Consider the following 26,566-nt stretch of genomic DNA (forward strand, 5'->3'; position numbering starts at 1 on the left):
TAGCCTCCATGAGGATGGGCTCTGCTCCTATAGATACCGCTCCATGAAGAGTCCGTATAGCCACCATGAGGATGGGCTCTGCTAATATAGATGCCGCTCCATGGAGTGTCCTTGTAGCCGTCATGAAATACAGAAAGTCTCTGGCGCCAATACATGTATACAGATGGAAATGTAGTCATGCCAAATCAGGTGACGCGGCCCTTCGCGCTATCTACATCTGTCTTGGCAATTACTTCTGGCCTGAGGCGGGAGATGGCATATGATTCAGGGTGATGGAATCTGCTTCATTGCCCGTTTCTTCTCCTTTGTCCTCTTTCTTGCCTTTTCTTACTTTTTTTATGGAAAGATAAAGATGACATTTTGCATCAGATGTGATGGAACTGAGGCACCCCGAGTCATGGAGGGGGCGACTGACGAGCTACAAGATGGTCTCCACCCCGTATTACTCCGTATGTTGAAGCTTAGATATATGGCTCAGAAATGTTGTGAACACTTCAATCCCATTTAGACTGGACGAATGCCCGACACTCGTCCCTGTGTCCTCGCTGCGGTGCTGCTTCACAGCGGGGTGGCTGCAGCGACATGAGCAGCATAAACGATGGACGATGAGCTGATCACTCAGTGTAAATAGCAGCTGCTCAGTACTGAACAGCCACTATGTTATGTCACTGAAGAGGGGCGGAGGAGCGAGGAGAGAAATCTGCAGCCGCCCCGCTGTGACATGCTGCGGCCGCGCTCTCCTCTGTTGGAGCATCGGCCACACTGGAAGAGCGAGCGGCTAGGCCGCTTCAAAACCCACGGCTAAATGCCGTGGGCTTTGAAGCAGGGCTTTTCCCGGCGTAAAACTCACGGTTTTTCGCTGCGGCTGGGGAACCCGGCGTGTGAGACCCCAGCCTTACTGTGTCTCCCAGCACAAGAGTCTGGGCCATTGAATTCAATGGGAACTGCACCTGTAGTACTGACTCAGGCTGCTGCACTATGGTCAGCACTTTCTGCTTCCTGTGCTGACCGCAGTGACGGCACTCGCAGGGATCAGCAGCTTGGCAAGGATCCGAGCCACAGGTCTCTTCTTATCATTTATTGATGACCTGTGGGCCATCAATAAAAGAAATTATGGAATATCCCTTTAAGAAAATGCTTGCAGAAATACCATATACTGCAATACTGAAGTATTACAGTATATGGGATAAGCAAACTAACTAGCGCAAGTTCAAGTCTCTTTAGGAGAAGAAAAAAAATACGTGAAAAATTACAAATAATAAAGAATATTTAATGTTTAAGCCCCTTCCCCCCTTCTCCCTTACTTAGAATGAAAATATCAAAACAAAAAAAATACATATTTATAGTTGCATCTGTAAAAGTCCAGTCTTTCAAAACAAGACATGATCTCAGAAAATATTACTGCACTTTTTTTTTTGGTCGCCCTCTTTCCAGGAAAAATGTAATAAAAGGCAATCAGAAATATCTTATATACTCCGAAATGGTACCAATAGAAACCACAGGTCACCCGTCCAATACAAAACCTCGCACCGCCACGTGAACGAACAGATACCGCTAGGACGGTCAGAAGACGGTGGGGGAACACTCTATAGGTGTCTTTACTTGTTAATGGTACAGAAAAAAATGGTGATGTCACAATCGTAGCGACCCACAGAGTAAAGTCATCCTGCGTGCCGCAGCGTGTACTTGTATCAGGCCTGTTGGATCTGCTGGGGCTGCTATACTTGTATCAGGCCTGATGGATCTGCTGGGGCTGCTATACTTATATCAGGCCTAATGGATCTGCTGGGGCTGCTATACTTGTATCAGGCCTGATGGATCTGCTGGGGCTGCTATACTTGTATCAGGCCTGATGGATCTGCTGGGGCTGCTATACTTGTATCAGGCCTGATGGATCTACTGGGGCTGCTATACTTGTATCGGGCCTGATGGATCTGCTGGGGCTGCTATACTTGTATCAGGCCTGATGGATCTGCTGGGGCTGCTATACTTGTATCAGGCCTGGTGGATCTGCTGGGGCTGCTATACTTGTATCGGGCCTGGTGGATCTGCTGGGGCTGCTATACTTGTATCAGGCCTGATGGATCTGCTGGGGCTGCTATACTTGTATCAGGCCTGATGGATCTGCTGGGGCTGCTATACTTGTATCAGGCCTGATGGATCTGCTGGGGCTGCTATACTTGTATCAGGCCTGTTGAATCTGCTGGGGCTGCTATACTTGTATCAGGCCTGATGGATCTGCTGGGGCTGCTATACTTGCATCAGGCCTGATGGATCAGCTGGGGCTGCTCTACTTGTATCAGGCCTGTTGGATCAGCTGGGGCTGCTATACTTGTATCGGGCCTGATGGATCAGCTGGGGCTGCTATACTTGTATCGGGCCTGATGGATCAGCTGGGGCTGCTATACTTGTATCGGGCCTGATGGATCAGCTTGGGCTGCTATACTTGTATCGGGCCTGGTGGATCTGCTGGGGCTGCTATACTCGTATCGGGCCTGGTGGATCTGCTGGGGCTGCTATACTCGTATCGGGCCTGGTGGATCTGCTGGGGCTGCTATACTTGTATCGGGCCTGGTGGATCTGCTGGGGCTGCTATACTTGTATCGGGCCTGATGGATGTGCTGGGGCTGCTATACTTGCATCAGGCCTGATGGATCAGCTGGGGCTGCTATACTTGTATCGGGCCTGATGGATCAGCTGGGGCTGCTATACTTGTATCGGGCCTGGTGGATCTGCTGGGGCTGCTATACTCGTATCGGGCCTGGTGGATCTGCTGGGGCTGCTATACTTGTATCGGGCCTGATGGATCAGCTTGGGCTGCTATACTTGTATCGGGCCTGGTGGATCTGCTGGGGCTGCTATACTCGTATCGGGCCTGGTGGATCTGCTGGGGCTGCTATACTCGTATCGGGCCTGGTGGATCTGCTGGGGCTGCTATACTCGTATCAGGCCTGTTGGATCTGCTGGGGCTGCTATACTTGTATCGGGCCTGGTGGATCTGCTGGGGCTGCTATACTTGTATCAGGCCTGATGGATCAGCTGGGGCTGCTATACTTGTATCGGGCCTGATGGATCAGCTGGGGCTGCTATACTTGTATCGGGCCTGGTGGATCTGCTGGGGCTGCTATACTCGTATCGGGCCTGGTGGATCTGCTGGGGCTGCTATACTTGTATCAGGCCTGGTGGATCTGCTGGGGCTGCTATACTCGTATCGGGCCTGGTGGATCTGCTGGGGCTGCTATACTCGTATCGGGCCTGGTGGATCTGCTGGGGCTGCTATACTTGTATCAGGCCTGTTGGATCTGCTGGGGCTGCTATACTTGTATCAGGCCTGGTGGATCTGCTGGGGCTGCTATACTTGTATCAGGCCGGGTGGATCTGCTGGGGCTGCTATACTTGTATCAGGCCGGGTGGATCTGCTGGGGCTGCTATACTTGTATCAGGCCTGATGGATCTGCTGGGGCTGCTATACTTGTATCAGGCCTGTTGGATCTGCTGGGGCTGCTATACTTGTATCAGGCCTGGTGGATCTGCTGGGGCTGCTATACTTGTATCAGGCCGGGTGGATCTGCTGGGGCTGCTATACTTGTATCAGGCCTGATGGATCTGCTGGGGCTGCTATACTCGTATCGGCCTGGTGGATCTGCTGGGGCTGCTATACTTGTATCAGGCCTGGTGGATCTGCTGGGGCTGCTATACTTGTATCTGGCCTGGTGGATCTGCTGGGGATGCTATACTTGTATCGGGCCTGATGGATCTGCTGGGGCTGCTATACTTGCATCAGGCCTGATGGATCTGCTGGGGCTGCTATACTTGTATCGGGCCTGATGGATCAGCTGGGGCTGCTATACTTGTATCGGGCCTGGTGGATCTGCTGGGGCTGCTATACTCGTATCGGGCCTGGTGGATCTGCTGGGGCTGCTATACTTGTATCGGGCCTGGTGGATCTGCTGGGGCTGCTATACTTGTATCAGGCCTGATGGATCAGCTGGGGCTGCTATACTTGTATCGGGCCTGATGGATCTGCTGGGGCTGCTATACTTGTATCAGGCCTGATGGATCTGCTGGGGCTGCTATACTTGTATCAGGCCTGTTGGATCTGCTGGGGCTGCTATACTTGTATCAGGCCTGATGGATCTGCTGGGGCTGCTATACTTGTATCAGGCCTGTTGGATCTGCTGGGGCTGCTATACTTGTATCAGGCCTGGTGGATCTGCTGGGGCTGCTATACTTGTATCAGGCCGGGTGGATCTGCTGGGGCTGCTATACTTGTATCAGGCCTGATGGATCTGCTGGGGCTGCTATACTCGTATCGGGCCTGGTGGATCTGCTGGGGCTGCTATACTTGTATCTGGCCTGGTGGATCTGCTGGGGATGCTATACTTGTATCGGGCCTGATGGATCTGCTGGGGCTGCTATACTTGCATCAGGCCTGATGGATCTGCTGGGGCTGCTATACTTGTATCGGGCCTGATGGATCTGCTGGGGCTGCTATACTTGTATCAGGCCTGTTGGATCTGCTGGGGCTGCTATACTTGTATCGGGCCTGATGGATCTGCTGGGGCTGCTATACTTGTATCAGGCCTGGTGGATCTGCTGGGGCTGCTATACTTGTATCGGGCCTGATGGATCTGCTGGGGCTGCTATACTTGTATCAGGCCTGATGGATCTGCTGGGGCTGCTATACTTGTATCAGGCCCGGTGATGAGAATGATGTCATTCACTTCTTAACTTAATTTAAATCCCTCCTCCCAGATTTGGGGTACGTCTCACCGGTAATTAACGACTCTGTCACTTGCTTCCCTGTATAATGTGCGACCAGTCGCGTCTCCTTACTACGAGGAATGCATTTGTTTACATTGTATTTTGCCGAAACTTCCCCCAGCTTTCTATTATACAGGAGATTACAAATAGACAGAACCAGCCATAACAAATACTGCATTATTCTGCACAGACTGATATCAGCATATACAGAGTGAGAACATCTCCTACCATAATCACCGTCAGAGATGACGTCAGCTAATCATAGGGCAGACATGTGAGAATTAGGGAACGGCTGGAAAAAACTTTCATTCTCCTGTTAAAATGTACACAGCATAGAACTACTATAATCCAGGCTGTGCTCAGAGCAACAGATCCATCTGCCTCCGAACACCAATGTACCGTTCATATATAGAGTTAATCTACATAAAAAGTGGGGTCACCATGTATATACATTACTTATCCTGTACTGCTCCTAAGTTACATCCTGTATTATACCCCAGAGCTGCGCTCACTATTCTGCTGGTGGAGTCACTGTGTACATACATTACTTATCCTGTACTGCTCCTAAGTTACATCCTGTATTATACTCCAGAGCTGCACTCACTGTTCTGCTGGTGGAGTCACTGTGTACATACATTACTTATCCTGTACTGCTCCTAAGTTACATCCTGTATTATACTCCAGAGCTGTACTCACTAATAGCTGGTGGAGTCACTGTGTACATACATTACTTATCCTGTGCTGCTCCTGAGTTACATCCTGTATTATACCCCAGAGCTGCACTCACTATTCTGCTGGTGGAGTCACTGTGTATATACATTACTTATCCTGTACTGCTCCTGAGTTACATCCTGTATTATACTCCAGAGCTGCACTTACTATTCTGCTGGTGGAGTCACTGTGTACATACATTACTTATCCTGTACTGATCCTGAGTTACATCCTGTATTATACTCCAGAGCTGCACTCACTATTCTGCTGGTGAAGTCACTGTGTACATACATTACTGATCCTGGGTTACATCCTGTATTATACTCCAGAGTTGCACTCACTATTCTGCTGGTGGAGTCACTGTGTACATACATTACTTATCCTGTACTGCTCCTGAGTTACATCCTGTATTATACCCCAGAGCTGCGCTCACTATTTTGCTGGTGGAGTCACTGTGTACATACATTACTTATCCTGTACTGATCCTGAGTTACATCCTGTATTATACCCCAAAGCTGCGCTCACTATTCTGCTGGTGAAGTCACTGTGGACATACATTACTTATCCTGTACTGATCCTGAGTTACATCCTGTATTATACTCCAGAGCTGTACTCCCTATTCTGCTGGTGGAGTCACTGTGTACATACATTACTTATCCTGTACTGCTCCTGAGTTACATCCAGTATTATACTCCAGAGCTGCACTCACTATTCTGCTGGTGGAGTCACTGTGTACATACATTACTTATCCTGTACTGATCCTCAGTTACATCCTGTATTATACTCCAGAGCTGCACTCACTATTCTGCTGGTGGAGTCACTGTGTACATACATTACTTATCCTGTACTGATCCTGAGCTGCATCCTGTATTATACTCCAGAGCTGCACTCACTATTCTGCTGGTGGAGTCACTGTGTACATACATTACTTATCCTGTATTATACTGCAGAGCTGCACTCACTATTCTGCTGGTGGAGTCACTGTGTACATACATTACTTATCCTGTACTGATCCTGAGCTGCATCCTGTATTATACTCCAGAGCTGCACTCACTATTCTGCTGGTGGAGTCACTGTGTACATACATTACTTATCCTGTACTGATCCTGAGCTGCATCCTGTATTATACTCCAGAGCTGCACTCACTATTCTGCTGGTGGAGTCACTGTGTACACAGTGTATTAGGCTGGGTTCAGTCTGTGTTGCAGTCTACACTCAGCCTTTCCATCCCAGGGTTACAGATAAATAGCCATAAACAGTCCTTGGATGGATCCGTGGACTCTAACCCCGTGGGGACCGTCCACAGACTGTAGATGGCCGGCAGTCCTTATCTGTCTCTGCAGGGACATTTTTAGTTAATAAATGCTGCTGACCCAGCGTGGACCTGCGGGGAATGCTGTTTATTGACCGTTGTGTTTGGTATGATTATCTGTATTACCAATAATCTCGTAAACTCAATTGGGATTTTTTTTCTAAATTAATGCAAAACATTTCAACCCAAATCACCGTGAATGTAACGTAAAATCTCACAACCACTTGAATAAGTGATAACTGTGCAAGGTTACTGCCACATGGAGTGATGCCTCAGATCTGAGTCATTGGGCTTGGTCACATGGGCCACAACCGCCTCGGGGGCAGGTGGAGATCAGAGGTGCCAACTCTGCCTCCTCTTGACTTGGTTGTCCTGTGGAGCACATACTATGGTGGTCGGCCTCTGTGCTGCTGGGGCCACATCTACCAGAAGACCAGACCGTTCGCCTCCATCCACTTGTTGCACCTCCAGAAGGAATCAACATCAGCAAGTAATAAGGCTCAAACCTCAGTCACCCAACCGGTGGGAGGAGGAGGACACTGGCGATTCCTCTCGCAGGATGGAAGAACACGAAGAATAAGCATCAGTGGTTGGATGTGGCGGGATCTTGAAGAAGGACGAAGGTCCTCGTGATCAGTTCTTCTGCTTTCTTGTCTGCAAATGCAGAAATAAGTCAAGGAAAAAATGAAATCTTAAGACCTTTGAGAAACTTCTAGATTTCTGTTCCATTATTCACTCCTCTTTCCTCTTCCCTGATGCTGACTATGATGGTCCCCGCCGCCATGCCAACAGCAGACACTTGGGTAGGAGAGTTAAGACCCTGCAAGCTCCTGACCTTACCATCTTCTCTCATGAGTTTGAGGAGCCAGGCATCCCCCATGGTCATCCGGGCCGTATTCCCTGCCTGTCTCTGAGGATGCGTGCGGTCAGCCTGCTGCAGGCCAAGATGAAGCGTTCTCCAGCTTCAGCCGGCTCTAGCATCCCTTCCCGACATCAGACTGCGGCGCCAGTCATGTGACACAGCTTGATGTCTGCATTGTACTGGGCGCGGTGCTCAGAGCAGGTAGGTGATCGCATGTGACCAGGAGGCAGTCACTGCAATCACTGCCTGGTACTGATGGTGGTCAGCCTACAGCGGCCGTACATGAGGCTTCAGCCACAACCTCCTCCGTTGGCAGCTCTGTCGCTCCTCTACTGCAGTATCCGGCCAAATGGCGCAGCACGCTTGTCTTCTTATAGGGTGACTTCCTTGAAGGGTTTTCGATCTCTTCACTCTACAGAAATCGGTCTTCTGTTGGCTAAAATCGAGTGGTGATCCTTCTGGATCTCCAAATCCTCCCTGGATGGTGCTGCGGGTCTTCAAGGCTGCGCGCTCTCCTGGTTTACCTCCTACCTCTTGGACTGCTTGTTCAGTCTATCATTTGTCTGCTTCTCCTTGCTGTAGGGCTTCTCGGGGCTTGGTCTTTGTTCCTCTGATATCTCGGTCTGTGGTACCACTGTTCTTCCTTGGCAGCACAGCAGGGTCTTGCTCGCTCATGTCACCCGCACCTCAGAACATCTCCTGAACCTTTCCTCTCCTCACCATGGAGGCATCAAAAACTCTTTCTGCCACCCTTATCCGCTCCCGGCTTGATTACTGCAACTCCCTAGTGATCGGGCTTCCTGTCTCCAGTCCATCCCGAGTGCAGGAGCCAGGCTCATCATCTTGTCAAGCCTCTACACTGATGCCTCCACCCTGTGACAGTCATCATACCAATGCCTCCACCCTGTGACAGTCACTGCATTAATGCCAACTTTCTGTGCCAGTTACTGCACCAATACCTCTACTCCTCAGCAGTCCCCTGCAAACTTTAGCCCCCTTCAACAGACCCTTGAAGACTTCAGCACCCTTCTGCAGAGTACCGCAGAATTCATCACCCTTCAGCACATTACAGCAGACTCCTGCAGATTTCAGTACTCTTCAGATGACCCCCCACAGCAAACTTCAGTATTCTTTAGCAGACCCCTGCAGACGTCAACAGACTCCAAAAGATGCCAGCACCCGTTAAAAATCCCTAGCCCAAATCCCTTCAGCATCCAGCAACTGTTCTGAGCCCGTCAGCTGCAGGAGTTCATCTGAGCACATAGACTTCATAAGGCCCCCCACCACTGACCCCCAAAGCTGCTCGCTTGCTCGGCCTATTCTGACCACACTACATACGGTTATCTGCCATGTCTATAATATACAGTAGGCTCGTCAGGGAGGAGTCCGTAGGGCAGACCAAGATCAGAGACAGTTTTCAAGATGGGATGGCCATGCAAGTCAGTGGGAGAACTGCTAAGTGAGACTGCTATATAACCAGCAGCTAGTGAAGATACCGCTTATAGTCTGCCTATAGAATGAATGCAAAAGGAGTTTCCACACACTGCTTCTCCCCTTCAGGCATTAGGTAAACTATTTAATTAATTTTTCTTTCTGCAAGAAACAATGCCTCCAAGAAATTCCATTGGACTGGAGAGGAATGTGGTGTGGCAAGACCAGAAGAAGTCCCCGGTGACTCGCTGCACAATGACACCGCTCAGCATGACAGGGCGAAGAGAGTTGCTTAACTCTTCCGCAACAGAATGTAGTAGCTTTCCATTATCTACAGCCGAGCCTTCCAGGAAACCGGCTAATCATTCCTTGCAAGCAAACTAGAGCAGTTATCAGTAATTACTGTTGGAGCAACCTGATGAGATGGGTCACTTGGCTGCTATACAATATATGGGGACCATAAACAGCTGATCGGCGGGGGTCCCAGACAGCAGACCCCTGCGCCACAACTGGACGGCCCTTTAAAGGGCAGTTCACTAAATCTTCACATCTACAGTAATGGTGCAATAAATGTTCCTCAGCTGAACTGGGGAGAACTTTTTAAAGATGGGTTTCCATATGTACCTTTTACTTTCTGCTTCTTATCGCTCCCATAATGCCTCGGGATGGAGCACACGTCTCATGTTTATAGAGCAGACGGATGTACAAGATTCAGCAGGCCTCAGTCATTCGCATCGCTGCTCTTTCTGTGCTTGGGAGTCCAGTGGGCGGTCCTGATAATACTACACAGCCTGGATGGCTGTCTGCATTACACAGAAGTTGTTGAAAATGGATGATTTCAACCAAAAAGGTCTTCTAACTGGTGAACAATCGCTTCAGCCGTCAGATAACAGATAGTCTTCGTGTAGAAAGAAGTCAGCCATGTTTGAAACTGAAGTCTGAGAGTTAGACAAAAGATTTTTTGTCCATAAGTAAAGTTTTGTTGGAAGAATGTTCCCAGAAGGGTCTTTTGTCGCTCAGTATCATTGAACACGTACGGCCAATCTGAATGTTTATGTGAAAATGTGTACTGCCGCGTCTCTGATTGTTCAACATCAGCCTACTTCTGTCTAATGGGTACGGCTACCTTAAAGGGGTTATCCCGCGAAAGCAAGTGGGGTTATACACTTCTGTATGGCCATATTAATGCACTTTGTAATGTACATTGTGCATTAATTATGAGCCATACAGAAGTTATTCACTTACCTGTTCCGTTGCTAGCGTCCCCGTCTCCATGGTGCCGTCTAATTTCAGCGTCTAATCGCCCGATTAGACGCGCTTGCGCAGTCCGGTCTTCTCCCTTCTGAATGGGGCCTCTCGTGCCGGAGAGCTGCTCCTCGTAGCTCCGCCCCGTCACGTGTGCCGATTCCAGCCAATCAGGAGGCTGGAATCGGCAATGGAACGCACAGAGCCCACGGTGCACCATGGGAGAAGACTTGCGGTCCACCGTGGGTGAAGATCCCGGCGGCCATCTTCGCAAGGTAAGTAAGAAGTCGCCGCAGTGCGGGGATTCGGGTAAGTACTATCCGTTTTTGTTTTTTTTACCCCTGTATCGGGTTTGTCTCGCGCCGAACGGGGGGGCCTATTGAAAAAAAAACAAACCCGTTTCGGCGCGGGACAACCCCTTTAAAGCAACTCTCCAGTTTTGGGACAAGTTTCTGTCTGGGGACTGGAGGGAGAAGGGGTGGAGTATATGATCTGCAGATGTTTTTCTGGGTCCCATTGTCAGCGGTCCAGGATGGCCAACACAAACTTCAGACTACCTAATCCCCACAGTGTTAGACCACCAATACATTATACCTGCTCTCTGATTAGCTAAGGCTGCTTACGCATGATCAGCACTAGCCAATCCGAGAGCAGTTCACAGGGTGCAAGAAGTACCGTAGTTAGGCTATTGCTGTCACCATCTTGGATGACTCTAAACAGGGCCCAGAACCAGAGGGGGCGGCGTAGAAGAACAACTGCAGGTCATATATCCCCCTGGAACCCGGACTGAAGTCTGTCCCAGAACCGGAGGGATGCTTTAAGCATAAATATTGATGAATACAATCCTCGCAAAGACGGCGGGGCCCTTCAGACAGAAGCAGGATGCTAACTGAACAACCACTGAATGAATGATCCTCTGGCCAACGGTCAGACGCAGCCATACACATTTTACTCCATATTGGCCCTCACAGTTGTCCAAACTGGCCGTACATGCTCAGTGTCACCGTACAACGGACAAAAGAGGTTTCTGACAACGTTCTTTCAACTAAAATGTCAAGCCTGACCAGAATATAACAGTCTGTGATTGGTCGGCTAGAATGATTGATCATTGTTAATGTTCACCCGGTGAACGATCGTTTCAGTGGAAAGCATGCATTTTCATTAACTTTAGTGTAATGTGTATGGGCACCTTTAAGAGTCCAGTGGGCGGTCCTAATCAATAAGTCACTGCCTTCTCTGTATGACTGCATTATCCCTCACTAATTGGGACGCCCACTGGACTCCTTTCTACCCAATGTTTACCCATCTCAGCTTCTTCTGCTCCATACCATGCCACCTGCCGATCAGACACCATTTGCATTGCCACAGCTTCTCTTTAACCACTTCCTCGCCCCAGGGTGTACATTTACATCTTGGGGTGCAGGGTTTATATGAAGTAGTATCGGTTGTTGATCTCGCTCCATGTACAGCAGGTGCCGACTGACATCCACCCACAACAGCCATGATCAGTGGGCAGCCAATTCAGATAGCAGCATTTGAATGCCTAGATTGGAGTCCAGTACTGTTGGGTTGCCATAGCAGCCTGGGGCAATCTGAAGGCCTCCAGGGCTGCCATGACTGACTGACTAACTGTTGCAGCGGCTCTGGGATTGCTGCCTTGCTGATAGTCTGGTGCAGGTTTGTAGGTGTTGCTCCATCTTCTGGCTCTAGTGGATATGATACTAGGCGAGATGTGCTTAGTGTCACCTGTGGGTACTTGTGGCTATTTAGCCTGGCCTGATGCTGAGCTGAATTGCTGTTGAATCTTCAGTCTCCCTCTTACTGGTCTAGCAGAGCTTGGCCCTGGATCTCTCAGTTACCTGTTTCATCTCAGAGCTAAGTACTGCGCTTTTTGCATTTCTATTTTGTTTCCTCTGTTATTCCTCTGTCCCACGTAGGGTCAACTAGTGGCCCAGGCACGTGGCCAGGTTCGTCCTTGTCAGGACGGGTAACCTGCATTTAGGCGGTCCCATCCCTGTGTTAGTTATATAGGGACAGTGTTTTCCGTATTTTGGTTCTCTGCATTGTTTTGACACTGTTTGCACTTGTGTGAGATCTGCGGGTGATGAATCCAGCACTAGTAAGCCATGCCTGTCTGTTCGAACATGGATGAGCGATCAAACGATCACAAGTTCAAGTCTCCTGTGGGGACAAAAGAATAAGAAAATACGTTTTAAAAAGTTTTGTTGATTTTTAGGAAAAATAAAAGTTGAAAGAAAATTTTTTTCCCCCAAATTGGTAACAAAAAAACCCCTACATTTTGTATTGCTGCATCCATAAAAATCCAATTTATGAAAGTAACGCACTATTTAACGCACATGGTGAACTTTGGCTAAAAAAATAATATACAACCCCAGAATTGTGCTTTTTTGTAGTCACCACATCTCCAAGAAAAGATGTAAAACGCGGCGATCAAAAAGTCATTTGAACTTTAGAATAATAACACAAGAAGCTCTAGGATGTCTCACAGAACGCGAGCCTCGCACAACCGCGCCAACGGGACGTACAAACGTCACGGCGCAGAAAATAACGCGAGCCTCGCACAACCGCGCCAACGGGACGTACAAACGTCACGGCGCAGAAAATAACGCGAGCCTCGCACAACCGCGCCAACGGGACGTAGAAACGTCACGGCGCAGAAAATAACGCGAGCCTCGCACAACCGCGCCAACGGGACGTACAAACGTCACGGCGCAGAAAATAACGCGAGCCTCGCACAACCGCGCCAACGGGACGTACAAACGTCACGGCGCAGAAAATAACGCAAGCCTCGCACAACCGCGCCAACGGGACGTACAAACGTCACGGCGCAGAAAATAACGCAAGCCTCGCACAACCGCACCAACGGGACGTACAAACGTCACGGCGCAGAAAATAACGCAAGCCTCGCACAACCGCGCCAACGGGACGTACAAACGTCATGGCGCAGAAAATAACGCGAGCCTCGCACAACCGCGCCAACGGGACGTACAAACGTCACGGCGCAGAAAATAACGCAAGCCTCGCACAACCGCGCCAACGGGACGTACAAACGTCACGGCGCAGAAAATAACGCAAGCCTCGCACAACCGCGCCAACGGGACGTACAAACGTCACGGCGCAGAAAATAACGCAAGCCTCGCACAACCGCGCCAACGGGACGTACAAACGTCACGGCGCAGAAAATAACGCAAGCCTCGCACAACCGCGCCAACGGGACGTACAAACGTCACGGCGCAGAAAATAATTGTATCCAAAGATAGTTTATTTTTTTTAAGTACTGCTGCAAAAAAACTTTATTTATTTTGTGTCTTGGCAATTGTACCGAGCCGCAGAATAACGCTGTGTGTGCCGCAGAATAACGCTGTGTGTGCCGCAGAATAACGCTGTGTGTGCCGCAGAATAACGCTGTGTGTGCCGCAGAATAACGCTATGTGTGCCGCAGAATAACGCTGTGTGTGCCGCAGAAGAAGAATACCTGGAGTTGTGTATGCCTTTCTATGACAGTCCCACAGAGCAGCATGCATGACCCGGTAATGCCGGATTAGGGGATGGCTGGACATGCTGAATGTTCTCACGGTTCCTCTCTTGTCTCCTAGTGGGTGTTTCTCAGGACTCGGCAGATGCGGCCCCGGAGGATGATGACAGTGAAGAGGTTTCGGTCACTCAGAGCTTCGCGAACTTCAAGTGTCCCATAACTCAGGTATAGTGCTTACCTGCGCCCAGAAGGAACCCAAAACTTCTAGTTCAACTGCAGGGAATACCAATTTCCCATTCACATCTATATCTTGCTTACAGACGTTGGGGAAGCTGGGATAGAGGGGGCTGTATGTTGGGGTCCCAAGCTTGCACCACTAAGGAAGTGATCACTACTATAGGCCATCTGTGCACAGTCCCTAAAACCCCCTCGGGTCCACAATGATTTCAGCCTTCCAGCTGCCGCTAGGACTTAACCAGAGCGTGTACAGACACCAGCCGGCGCCGTTCACTGCCTGCAGCCAGCAACCGCTACTGAGCGCTGCCCTCTTTCCCAGGTGACAGGCAGCGTCCGTGTTCAGTAGCGGTCGTGGGTGCGCTGCGCTCTAGTCTTTACAGGCTCCTGTTGGGTCCCAGCGGTAGCTGACAGGCCGGACGGACGCAGATTTTCAGCAGTAATTCCACTACAGGTGAACGCCCCCTTAAAGGGCTACTCTCCCTCCTGGGGATGAAGGGGCTGCAGTGGTACTTCAGCACTGCTGTCTTTTTCTTGCACAATGGTGGGCTCTGCAGTACAGCTCCATTCACTTAGAGGGCTGTTCCAGGTCTGAACTACTGCTGAGTTATCCTCAGGACTGGTCATCAGTAGTTGATCAGTTGGGGTCCGTTGCTCGAGACCCTGACTGATCAGCTGCTGTCAGTGTGGACGGGGGCCAGAAGCAGATGGCTCTATTTGCATTGTAGTGGCTGGGGTTGGTTTTGCAAGCGCAGCTCCTATTGAATTTAGTGCAATACCATCTCTGGCCACTGCTATGAATTTGGCGCTGTCCGCTTCCTGCTCTATCCCCACTGACAGTAAGCCCAATAACAGCTGATCACTGGGAGTCCTAAGTGGTAGACCCCTACCAATCAATTATTGCTAACTTAACTTGGGGCTAGGTCATCAGTAGTAAAGTCCTGGAAAGCACCTTTAGGCCGTATTTACCCGGGCAGTGCGATATCAGTCGGAGATAGTCGCACTGTCACCACGCTCTGAGGCCGCCTGTGAAGGCAGTGCGTCTTATGAGAAAAACACAAGGAAAAAAAGGCAGATTATTTCAATATTAAAATCTGCTTGCATGAACCTCGCATCTACATGTCAGGGGGGCAATTTTTTAAAACTCACCGATAGGAAATAATGGGCGCGTTTTCTGCGAAATCACATGTAAATAGACCCAGTCAAAATAATGGATTCTACTTTCATACAAGGTTGGTTAGTCTGGCAACGCACAAAACTCGCACGAGAAAATCACCCGTGTAAATGCAGCCTGAAGGGGGCCGCTTGTAGTTTCCGGCAGGATAGAAAAAAACAGCAAGGGGGCTGCAGCGCTGAATCGCTACTGCCGTTCCTCCATTATGAGGATTGGTGGGGTCTGAGAGACTGGACCCATAACGTTCACAAACCTGCGGCATATCCTAGTGAAGTATCAGCACTTTTTGAGATGGGATACCCCTTAAAGAATAAGTTTTGTCTGTGTTCCAGTAAGTTCCTAAAGCATGCGGCTCATTGTTCTTTGCTACATTGTTCTGTTTCGTTGTTACATTGTCTCACTGCTGCTTTTCTGTTACTGTGTATTCTCTGTATCCTGGATGGAGCTCGGCTGTCGCTGCGATGCTCTGCAGGGGTGGTGATGCCCATTCCCTCCTCCAGCACATACTTATATCATCTGCTTTTCAGCCTCTGAACTCTTTTAGGCTCGTTGGCCTCCAGATCAGTGATCCTGGTGCACTATTTTCCACTTACTGTGCCGGTGGTTCTGTGACCTCAAACATTGCCCACAGGAGAATTTAAAGCTGTGGTAAAAGCAGGACGTCACACTCGCCGCGGACTATAGGCCTACTATGAGTAGGACGTACTGTTCCGGCTTCATCCACTGAAGACTATAGAGCTGCTATGAGTAGGACGTCATGTTCCAGCTTCATCCACTGAAGACTATAGAGCTGCTATGAGTAGGACATCATGTTCCTGCTTCATCCATCGAAGACTATAGCGCTGCTATGAGTAGGACGTCATGTTCCGGCTTCATCCATTGAAGACTATAGAGCTGCTATGAGTAGGACGTCATGTTCCGGCTTCATCCACTGAAGACTATAGAGCTGCTGTAAATAGGAAGTCCTGTTCCGGCTTCATCCACTGAAGACTATAGAGCTGCTGTGAGTAGGACGTCATGTTCCGGCTTCATCCATTGAAGACTATAGAGCTGCTATGAGTAGGACGTCATGTTCCGGCTTCATCCATTGAAGACTATAGAGCTGCTATGAGTAGGACGTCATGTTCCAGCTTCATCCACTGAAGACTATAGAGCTGCTGTAAATAGGAAGTCCTGTTCCGGCTTCATCCATCGAAGACTATAGAGCTGCTGTGAATAGGATGTCATGTTTCGGCTTCATCCATCGAAGACTATAGAGCTGCTATGAGTAGGACGTCATGTTTCGGCTTCATCCATTGAAGACTATAGAGCTGCTGTGAGTAGGATGTCATGTTCCGGCTTCATCCACTGAAGACTATAGAGCTGCTCTGAGTAGGACATTATGTTTCGGCTTCATCCACTGAAGACTATAGAGCTGCTATGAGTAGGACATTATGTTTCGGCTTCATCCACTGAAGACTATAGAGCTGCTATGAGTAGGACGTCATGTTTCGGCTTCATCCATCGAAGACTATAGAGCTGCTATGAGTAGGACGTCATGTTCCGGCTTCATCCATCTAAGACTATAGAGCTGCTATGAGTAGGAAGTCATGTTCCTGCTTCATCCACTAAAGACTCTGGAGCTGCTATGAGCAGAGCGTCAGGTTCTGGCTTCATCTACTGAAGACTCTAGAGCTGCAATGAGTAGGACGTCATGTTCCGGCTTCATCCATTGAAGACTATAGAGCTGCTATGAGTAGGACATTATGTTTCGGCTTCATCCACTGAAGACTATAGAGCTGCTATGAGTAGGACGTCATGTTCTGGCTTCATCCATTGAAGACTATAGAGCTGCTATGAGTAGGACATTATGTTTCGGCTTCATCAACTGAAGACTATAAAGCTGCTATGAGTAGGACGTCATGTTCCGGCTTCATCCACTGAAGACTATAGAGCTACAATGAGTAGGACGTCATGTTCTGGCTTCATCCATTGAAGACTATAGAGCTGCTATGAGTAGGACATTATGTTTCGGCTTCATCCACTGAAGACTATAAAGCTGCTATGAGTAGGACGTCATGCTCCGGCTTCATCCACAGCGGACTATATAGCTGCTCTGAGTAGGACTTACTGTTCCGGCTTCATCCACTGAAGACGACAGAGCTGCTATGAGTAGGACGTCATGTTTCAGCTTCATCCATCGAAGACTATAGAGCTGCTATGAGTAGGACGTCATGTTCCTCCTTCATCCATCGAAGACTATAGAGCTGCTATGAGTAGGACGTCATGTTCCGGCTTCATCCACTGAAGACTATAGAGCTGCTATTAGTAGGACATCATGTTTCGGCTTCATCCATCGAAGACTATAGAGCTGCTATGAGTAGGACGTCATGTTCCTGCTTCATCCATCGAAGACTATAGAGCTGCTATGAGTAGGACGTCATGGTGCTGCTTCATCCATCGAAGACTATAGAGCTGCTATGAGTAGGACGTCATGTTCCGGCTTCATCCATCGAAGACTATAGAGCTGCTATGAGTAGGACGTCATGTTCCGGCTTAATCCACTGAAGACTATGGAGCTGCAATGAGTAGGACGTCATGTTCCTGCTTCATCCATCAAAGACTATAGCGCTGCTATGAGTAGGACGTCATGTTCCGACTTCATCCATCGAAGACTATAGAGCTGCTATGAGTAGGACGTCATGTTCCGGCTTCATCCATCGAAGACTATAGAGCTGCTATGAGTAGGACGTCATGTTCCTGCTTCATCCATCGAAGACTATAGAGCTGCTATGAGTAGGACGTCATGTTCCTGCTTCATCCATCGAAGACTATAGAGCTGCTATGAGTAGGACGACATGTTGCTCCTTCATCCATCGAAGACTATAGAGCTGCTATGAGTAGGACGTCATGTTCCGGCTTCATCCATCGAAGACTATAGAGCTGCTATGAGTAGGACGTCATGTTTCGGCTTCATCCACTGAAGACTATAGAGCTGCTATGAGTAGGACGTCATGTTTCTGCTTCATCCATCGAAGACTATAGAGCTGCTATGAGTAGGACGTCATGTTTCGGCTTCATCCATCGAAGACTGTAGAGCTGCTATGAGTAGGACGTCATGTTCCGGCTTCATCCACTGAAGACTATAGAGCTGCTATAAGTAGGACGTCATGTTCCTGCTTCATCCATCGAAGACTATAGAGCTGCTATGAGTAGGACGTCATGTTTCGGCTTCATCCATCGAAGACTATAGAGCTGCTATGAGTAGGACGTCATGTTTCGGCTTCATCCATCGAAGACTGTAGAGCTGCTATGAGTAGGACGTCATGTTCCGGCTTCATCCACTGAAGACTATAGAGCTGCTATAAGTAGGACGTCATGTTCCTGCTTCATCCATCGAAGACTATAGAGCTGCTATGAGTAGGACGTCATGTTTCGGCTTCATCCATCGAAGACTATAGAGCTGCTATGAGTAGGACGTCATGTTCCTGCTTCATCCATCGAAGACTATAGAGCTGCTATGAGTAGGACGTCATGTTCCTGCTTCATCCATCGAAGACTATAGAGCTGCTATGAGTAGGACGTCATACACAGCACTTACAATACACAGCACTTACAATACACAGCACTTACAATACACAGCACTTACAGTACACAGCACTTCCTGCATACTGTAGGTGATCGCCTTCATATACCTACACATTCCACCGCAAGGTTATGGGGCACGTAGCCTGTAGTTATGAGTCCGCAGGTGCCGACCGCCACTGGTGACAGCGCAGGAACGGAGAGCCGAGTGAGTATAAAAGTACATCCTTGGCTGTGTGCGCATGCTGATTTCTCAGGGGCCACAGCAGTGGAGCAGGGGACTCACTGAGTACGAGACGAAGGTCCCCAGACTTCCCCGTTCTGTCAGCACGTTTGAGCGTTTGGTTTCCTTTAAAGCTTTGGATATTGGTGATTTCCCTGGCACAGGGTGGAGGCATCGGTGTGGTGACTGGCACAGGGTGGAGGCATCGGTGTGGTGACTGGCACAGGGTGGAGGCATCGGTGTGGTGACTGGCACAGGGTGGAGGCATTAGTGTAGTGACTGGCACGGGGTGGAGGCATCAGTGTAGTGAGTGGCACAGGGTGGAGGCATCGATGTAGTAAGTGGCACAGGGTAGAGACCTCAATGTAGTCACCAATACCTCCTGATACAGGGTGGAGGTATTGGTGTACTGACTGGCACAGGGTGGAGGCAAGCTGTACTGACTGGCACAGGGTGGATGTATTGGTACAGTGACTGGCACAGGGTGGAGGCGTCATTGTAGTGACTGGCACAGGGTGGAGGCATCGTTGTAGTGACTGGCACACGGTGGAGGCATCGTTGTAGTGACTGGTACAGGGTGAAGGCGGCATTGTAGTGACTGGTACATTGTGGCGGCATTGGTGTAGCGATTGATGCAGGGTGGAGGCATCGGTGTAGTGACTGGCACTGGGTGGAGGCTTCGGTGTAGTGACTGGCGCAGGGTGGCAGCATCGTTGTAGTGACTGGCACAGGGTGGAGGCATCGATGTAGTGACTGGCACAGGGTAGAGACATCAATGTAGTCACCAATACCTCCTCATACAGGGCGGAGGTATTGGTGTACTGACTGGCACAGGGTGGATGTATTGGTACAGTGACTGGCACAGGGTGGAGGCATCGTTGTACTGACTGGCACAGGGTGGAGGCATCATTGTAGTGACTGACACAGGGTGGAGGCATCGTTGTAGTGACTGGTACAGGGTGGAGGCGGCATTGTAGTGACTGGTACATTGTGGCGGCATTGGTGTAGTGACTGATGCAGGGTGGAGGCGTCGGTGTAGTGACTGATGCAGGGTGGAGGCATCGGTGTAGTGACTGATGCAGGTGGAGGCATCGGTGTAGTGACTGGCACAGGGTGGAGGCATCGGTGTAGTGACTGGCACAGGGTGGAGGCATCGGTGTAGTGAGTGGCACAGGGTGGAGGCATCGATGTAGTGACTGGCAAAGGGTAGAGACATCAATGTAGTCACCAATACCTCCTGATACAGGGTGGCGGTATTGGTGTAGTGACTGGCACAGGGTGGAGACATCAATGTAGTCACCAATACCTCCTGTACAGGGTGGAGATATCAGTGCAGTGACTGGCACAGGGTGGAGGCCTCGGTGTAGTGACTGGCACAGTACTTGTGGGGTGCACTCATAGAAGTGCTGGGCAGCCCACCTGGTCTTATAGTTTGGGTGTGATCAATACTCCTGTGGACAAGATGGGAATCCGGTCTGAATAGATTTAGGAATTTATATTGTATTTTGGGTGTTTGGAGTTCTGACCTGCGGTTTGATGATACTTTAGAGAGTCTGAACACATTTAGCTCCACTCTTTTATTTAAGCCACACCCCTTAGAAGGCCCGCGCCCAGCTTGCAGTGACCCGCTGCTATGGAGGGCGCTCCCCTCTTTGCCCTCACAGTCCTTCTTTCTTGGTTGCTCCATGAACAGTCGTAGTGAGACCTTGCTGTTGTGTCGCTGCAGTCGGAGATGGTGAGCCCAGTGAGGAACAAAGTGTGCGGTCACAAGTACGAGAAGGAAGCCATTGAGAAGATGATTCAGACCAGACAGGAGAAGAATAAACACACCAGGTGGGTTCCCCAAATCAGTTGTTGTTCTGGTATTATATGGAAGTAGGAGCGGTGGCAGCTCTGACGGGCGCTGCTTCTTCATAGCCGGACTCGAGTGCGTCTGCCATGCACATGGCGTCATAATGCCGTGTGTTCTCCAGACGTGGGGGATGTATATCTAGGGGGGTCTTATGGGCATATGAACATCATCGAGGGGCTTCCCTGTCAGCCAGAGCAGAGACATTAAAGGCTGCGGACCACCAGAGCAACCTAGGACCTTCTTAGAGATTGTTTTACACTATTGTTTAGTCTCTCTTCATCCCTGAAGATGCGATTGTTTGCTGTAATACACTGCAATACTTAGGTCTAGGCTTTGGGGGGCTTACATTGAACGGCTATCGTCAGAGTAAACGGTCCAAAGCGCAAATGTAAACAGCCATTGCGTGTAAACGCGGCCACCCACAGTGATAATTTGCTCACAGTCTGATGTAAAGTCGGTAAGTCTCTCTCAGAAACCCTTTATTTATATCGCCCCCATATTACACAGCCACATGATGATATTCTGTTCCCACAGTTTTTAAATTCGGCTATTAGCACGCTTCTGCAGTGTGGTAGGAAACCCATGCAAACACGGGGAGGACATACAAACTCCATGCAGATGTTGTTCTCGGTCAGAGTTGAACCTGCGGCCCCAGCGCTGCACAGTAAGGCTGGGTTCACACAGGGCGGTTTTGGCTGCAGATCTGCCCGCGGCCGCTAATCTCGGGATTAGCCAGCCATGTGGACGAGATTTCTGAAAAATCTCGTCCACACAGGACGGCTAATCCGCTGCGGTAAATCCGGCCGCCGCAGCCGCGGTTTCAAAAGAAGCAGCATGTCTATTTACCTTTTCTTTTTTGTTTATTTTCGTCGCGGCCGTGCTCTTCTCTATAGAGCGCCGGCCGCAACGGAAAAGCAAGTGGCCGGGCTGCTTCAAAGCCGCCGCGGCTTAAACCGCGGCGGTTCTCCCGGCGGAAATCAGAGAGCAACAGCTTGTGTTTTGTCTATTGTCTCTTTCCCTCTCTCTCTCTTCTGCATCTTACTCCATCCCTCTCTCTCTTCCCTTTCCTACTTTTTCTCTGTCCTCTCTCCCTCTCCCTCTCTCTCCCTCCTCTCCTTTTACCCCTCTTTTTCTCCCCATCTTGCTCTCTTCCTCCCTCTCCCTTTTTCCTCTCTCTCCCTTTCCATCCCCCCTCCTCTCTCTCTCTATTTCTCTTCTCCCCCCGTCTCTCTCCATCTCTCCATCTTTCTCTCTCCCTTCTAGATTTGTCCCCTACGTCTTTCCCTTTCCTTCTTTCTCTTTCTTCCCTCTTCCTTCATCTCTCTTTCCCTCCTCTCTCTCCCCACCTCTTCCTCTCCCCATCTTTCTCCCTCTCCTTTTTTTCCTCTCTCTCTTTCTCTCTCTCTCTCTCTCTCTCTCTCTCTCTCTTTCTCCCTCTCTTTCTCTTTGTGTCTCTCTTTCTCCCTCTCTTTCTCTTTGTGTCTCTCTCTTTCTCTCCCCCTCTCTTTCTCTTTGTGTCTCTCTCTTTGTCTCTTTCTCTCTCTCTTTGTCTCTCTTTCTCTTTCTCTCTTTGTCTCTCTCTCTTTGTCTCTCTCTCTTTGTGTCTCTCTCTTTGTCTCTCTCTCTTTGTCTCTCTCTCTCTTTGTCTCTCTCTCTCTCTTTGTGTCTCTTTCTCTTTCTCTCTTTGTCTCTCTTTCTCTTTCTCTCTTTGTCTCTCTCTCTTTGTCTCTCTCTCTCTGTCTCTCTCTCTCTTTGTCTCTCTCTCTCTTTGTCTCTCATTGTCTCTCTCTCTCTCTCTCTTTGTCTCTCTCTCTCTTTGTCTCTCTCTCTCTTTGTCTCTCTCTCTTTGTCTCTCTCTCTCTCTTTGTCTCTCTCTCTGTCTTTGTCTCTCTCTCTGTCTTTGTCTCTCTCTCTGTCTTTGTCTCTCTCTCTCTCTCTCTCTCTCTTTGTCTCTCTCTCTCTCTCTTTGTCTCTCTCTCTTTGTCTCTCTCTGTCTCTCTCTGTCTCTCTCTCTGTGTGTCTCTCTCTCTGTCTCTCTCTCTCTCTTTGTCTCTCTCTCTCTCTCTCTCTCTCTCTCTTCCTTTATCTCTCTTTCCATCTCTTTCTCCCCCCCTCTCTCTCTCTTTGCCCCCGTCTCCCGGCTGTCAGTAGACAGTTGAGTACCAGCTCTTCTGTCCTTAGACTAGACCGCTGTATTTTTATGGCAGCCGAGCTTAAAGCCCCCTTGTGACTTCCATAAAAGCAAGTATGGCTGGTGGCTAAGGGTTTAGCGCATAGACGCCCTGCGTCTACTGTTTTTGGAGAAAGGGGCGCTCTTTGTAGCTGCTCTTGCCTATACATAAGGATTGGAGCCCCCCCTTTAATTTAGCATTCCCTCACAGGATCTTTGAAAAGCTTTGCAGTATGTAAAATATAGGACTTTGTTTTTCGCTCTCACGATGTTTGTGCCGATGTCGGCGGTCTACAAGATGTGGCGTCTATGTCCTCTTCACAGGTGTCCAAGAGTTGGCTGCGATGTCTCCCACGTGAGGCTGTCTGATCTTGTTCCTGACAAAGCTCTCAAGAGGGCCATCGACATTCACAAGAGGCAAAGTCAAGCTAAGCCATGAGTCCTGATTCACAAATGGGTCCGATGATGAGGTCACAGATCGCGTAACCCTGCGGTGAGGGAAAGCAGGAGTGAAGGTTGAGCAACATGTATGATGGGTGGAGGAACCCGGAGCACACGGACAAATCATCGTTTCATTCCTGGTAAAAATGTTTTTGTTAATAAAGCTGTTTGAAGTTTGAAGTTTTTCTGCTGCCCGAGGCTTAGATAAGGCAGGTTAGTAACCCTATACACGGTATGCCGCTCCCCCAACCCGGAGGACCATTATTAGGCCCATCCCTGCCATTGCATCGAAAAATGGGATGACAGAGGGAGCCCGCCACTAACCACTAGGATGCCAGGGATGCTTCTGTCCATGGCACCTAAGGGCTCGTTCACATGGCTGTATTTCGGACTGTGCGCTCCGCATGTATTCCGGGGACAGCACTCGTCCCATAATGGCCTATGAGGGCATTCATAGAGCAATTCTTCACATGGACCGATAGCCTGCGGCAAGCAAGTCACCGCTTGTCCGTCTTCACAGACGAGCATAAGGCATGCAGTGTGCCTCACAGGGGTGTCCGATCCGAGCTGGGTGAATCTGGCCAAAGGAGGTACACCGCCAGGATCAGCCATATCTCTGACCCCGGTTATTAGAGGTGGTTGTCAGTCGTATAGCAACCGCACCCTCCTATAACGTCTGCCTTACATACATGGCGGATGGCAGCGGTACCGCCAGTTTGTGGCAGATATTATAGCAAATTAGACTGTTTGGGTCACATGACCGCGCGGCTAAAGCTGGCTCCGCCCACTTTTTACTCAAGAAGTCGCAGTGTGGCACTTGCACCAAAACTGCAATTTTTTAAAAAATTTTTGACGACACAATTCTGCCCCAAGCCACTTATTACATGTGTCCCATTATTTCTCGTCTAGAGACCTGCGTACGATCTAACGGCTTTCATTCATGACAATCCCTAAAGATCGGACTGATCTGAGACCGACTGGTTGCTATGCATGTACTGCCTGACAACGCTGTCTGACCCGGCTATGGTAGATGCAGTCCATTCTGGGTTCTTCAGCCGGTTCCCCTGACTACTGGATGCGGACAGAGAAGGTTCGTTGATCTCTGCCTCTTCTGAGTGGAGCTACAGAGACCCCCAGCTTACTAATAACTTACCATAGACTTCCGCTCGCCCACATGACCGCGCTGCGGTGCAACATGCCTCCTGCTCACGCTGACTGACATGTCGTTGCTGACTGCCACTCTGTCACAGCAGAGAGTGAAGCAGGTGGAGAAGCGGCGTAATGCAGACGATGATTCACACGCTGCCGGCGGTGGGTGTGCGCCGCTCCGTGCAGGAAGTCACCGCAGATCTCTACTACACATCTATTTATACCGTGTCTTATAATAGCCGTTCATATGTCAGGTATGTCACCCGCTGCCGACAGCCTCACTGCACCATGCGGGCATCTTTAACCCCTTGTCATCCTGGAGACTCTGCATGTAGGGTCAACAGATAATGGTGGGATTATTGACCAGCCGTATTAGGCCTCATGTCTGCGGGGCTCTCCTCCGTGCAGGCCGCCTCTTCTTTCTTCTGTGCGGTGGATGCACTCGGGATGTCAGCGGATGTCATGCTTCGTGCCGACTTTTTTTAAAACTCCTGCGGTCCCGCAGCAAGGATACAGTGACAGCTGCGTCTGTACCGCAGATCAGGACGGCTTCCATTGCCTTTAATGGAAGCCGCGGGAGCCATCCGTGCGGGAAAATCACACAAAAATGAAGCATGCTGCAGTTGTTTTCCCGCGCGTGCGATCCGGACGCCAGGGCAACATGACGTCCACAGGTGATTAAATACCTGCGGATGCCCAATGGTTCCCTATAGGCGCGGATCGCATGCGCGGAAGACTCGCACAGTTTTTAAAATTTAATTTTTCCCATGGACATCAGGCCGTAGTACTTTATAATGAGGAATTATATAAATGCATTACTTATTTACAAAATAATCTGAGTTACATCCAGTATTATACTCCAGAGCTGCACTCACTATTCTGCTGGTGGAGTCACTGTGTACATACATTACTTATCCTGTACTGATCCTGAGTTACATCCTGTATTATACTGCAGAGCTGCACTCACTATTCTGCTGGTGGAGTCACTGTGTACATACATTACTTATCCTGTACTGACCCCGAGTTACATCCTGTATTATACTCCAGAGCTGCACTCGCTATTCTGCTGGTGGAGTCACTGTGTACAGACATTACTTATCCTGTACTGATCCTGAGTTACATCCTGTATTATACTCCAGAGCTGCACTCACTATTCTGCTGGTGGAGTCACTGTGTACATACATTACTTATCCTGTACTGTTCCTGAGTTACATCCTGTATTATACTCCAGAGCTGCACTCACTATTCTGCTGGTGGAGTCACTGTGTACATACATTACTTATCCTGTACTGACCCTGAGTTACATCCAGTATTATACTCCAGAGCTGCACTCACTATTCTGCTGGTGGAGTCACTGTGTACATACATTACTTATCCTGTACTGATCCTGAGTTACATCCTGTATTATACTCCAGAGCTGCACTCACTATTCTGCTGGTGGAGTCACTGTGTACATACATTACTTATCCTGTACTAATGCTGAGTTACATCCTGTATTATACTCCAGAGCTGCACTCACTATTCTGCTGGTGGAGTCACTGTGTACATACATTACTTATCCTGTACTGACCCTGAGTTACATCCTGTATTATACCCCAGAGTTGCACTCACTATTCTGCTGGTGGAGTCACTGTGTACATACATTACTTATCCTGTACTGATCCTGAGTTACATCCTGTATTATACTCCAGAGCTGCACTCACTATTCTGCTGGTGGAGTCACTGTGTACATACATTACTTATCCTGTACTGATCCTGAGTTACATCCTGTATTATACTGCAGAGCTGTACTCACTATTCTGGTGGAGTCACTGTGTACATACATTACTTATCCTGTACTGATCCTGAGTTACATCCTGTATTATACTCCAGAGCTGCACTCACTATTCTGCTGGTGGAGTCACTGTGTGCATACATTACTTATCCTGTACTGACCCT

At 49.3% G+C, this 26,566-nt stretch overlaps 1 protein-coding gene across 1 annotated transcript in view; it reads left to right on the top strand.

Annotated features, from left to right (window-relative positions):
- Positions 1–23,659, top strand: part of NSMCE2 (NSE2 (MMS21) homolog, SMC5-SMC6 complex SUMO ligase) — a 197,078-nt gene extending 173,419 nt beyond the window's left edge. The window contains exons 5-7 of the mRNA XM_066578786.1: positions 13,943–14,046; positions 20,743–20,849; positions 23,363–23,659. Of these exons, the coding sequence (XP_066434883.1) occupies positions 13,943–14,046; positions 20,743–20,849; positions 23,363–23,477 (326 nt within the window). The 3' untranslated portion in view covers positions 23,478–23,659. The remainder of the gene's footprint in view (positions 1–13,942; positions 14,047–20,742; positions 20,850–23,362) is intronic.
- Positions 23,660–26,566: the final 2,907 nt, after the last annotated feature.

This window comes from Eleutherodactylus coqui, chromosome 9, assembly GCF_035609145.1.
Source record: "Eleutherodactylus coqui strain aEleCoq1 chromosome 9, aEleCoq1.hap1, whole genome shotgun sequence".
Taxonomy (NCBI): domain Eukaryota; kingdom Metazoa; phylum Chordata; class Amphibia; order Anura; family Eleutherodactylidae; genus Eleutherodactylus; species Eleutherodactylus coqui.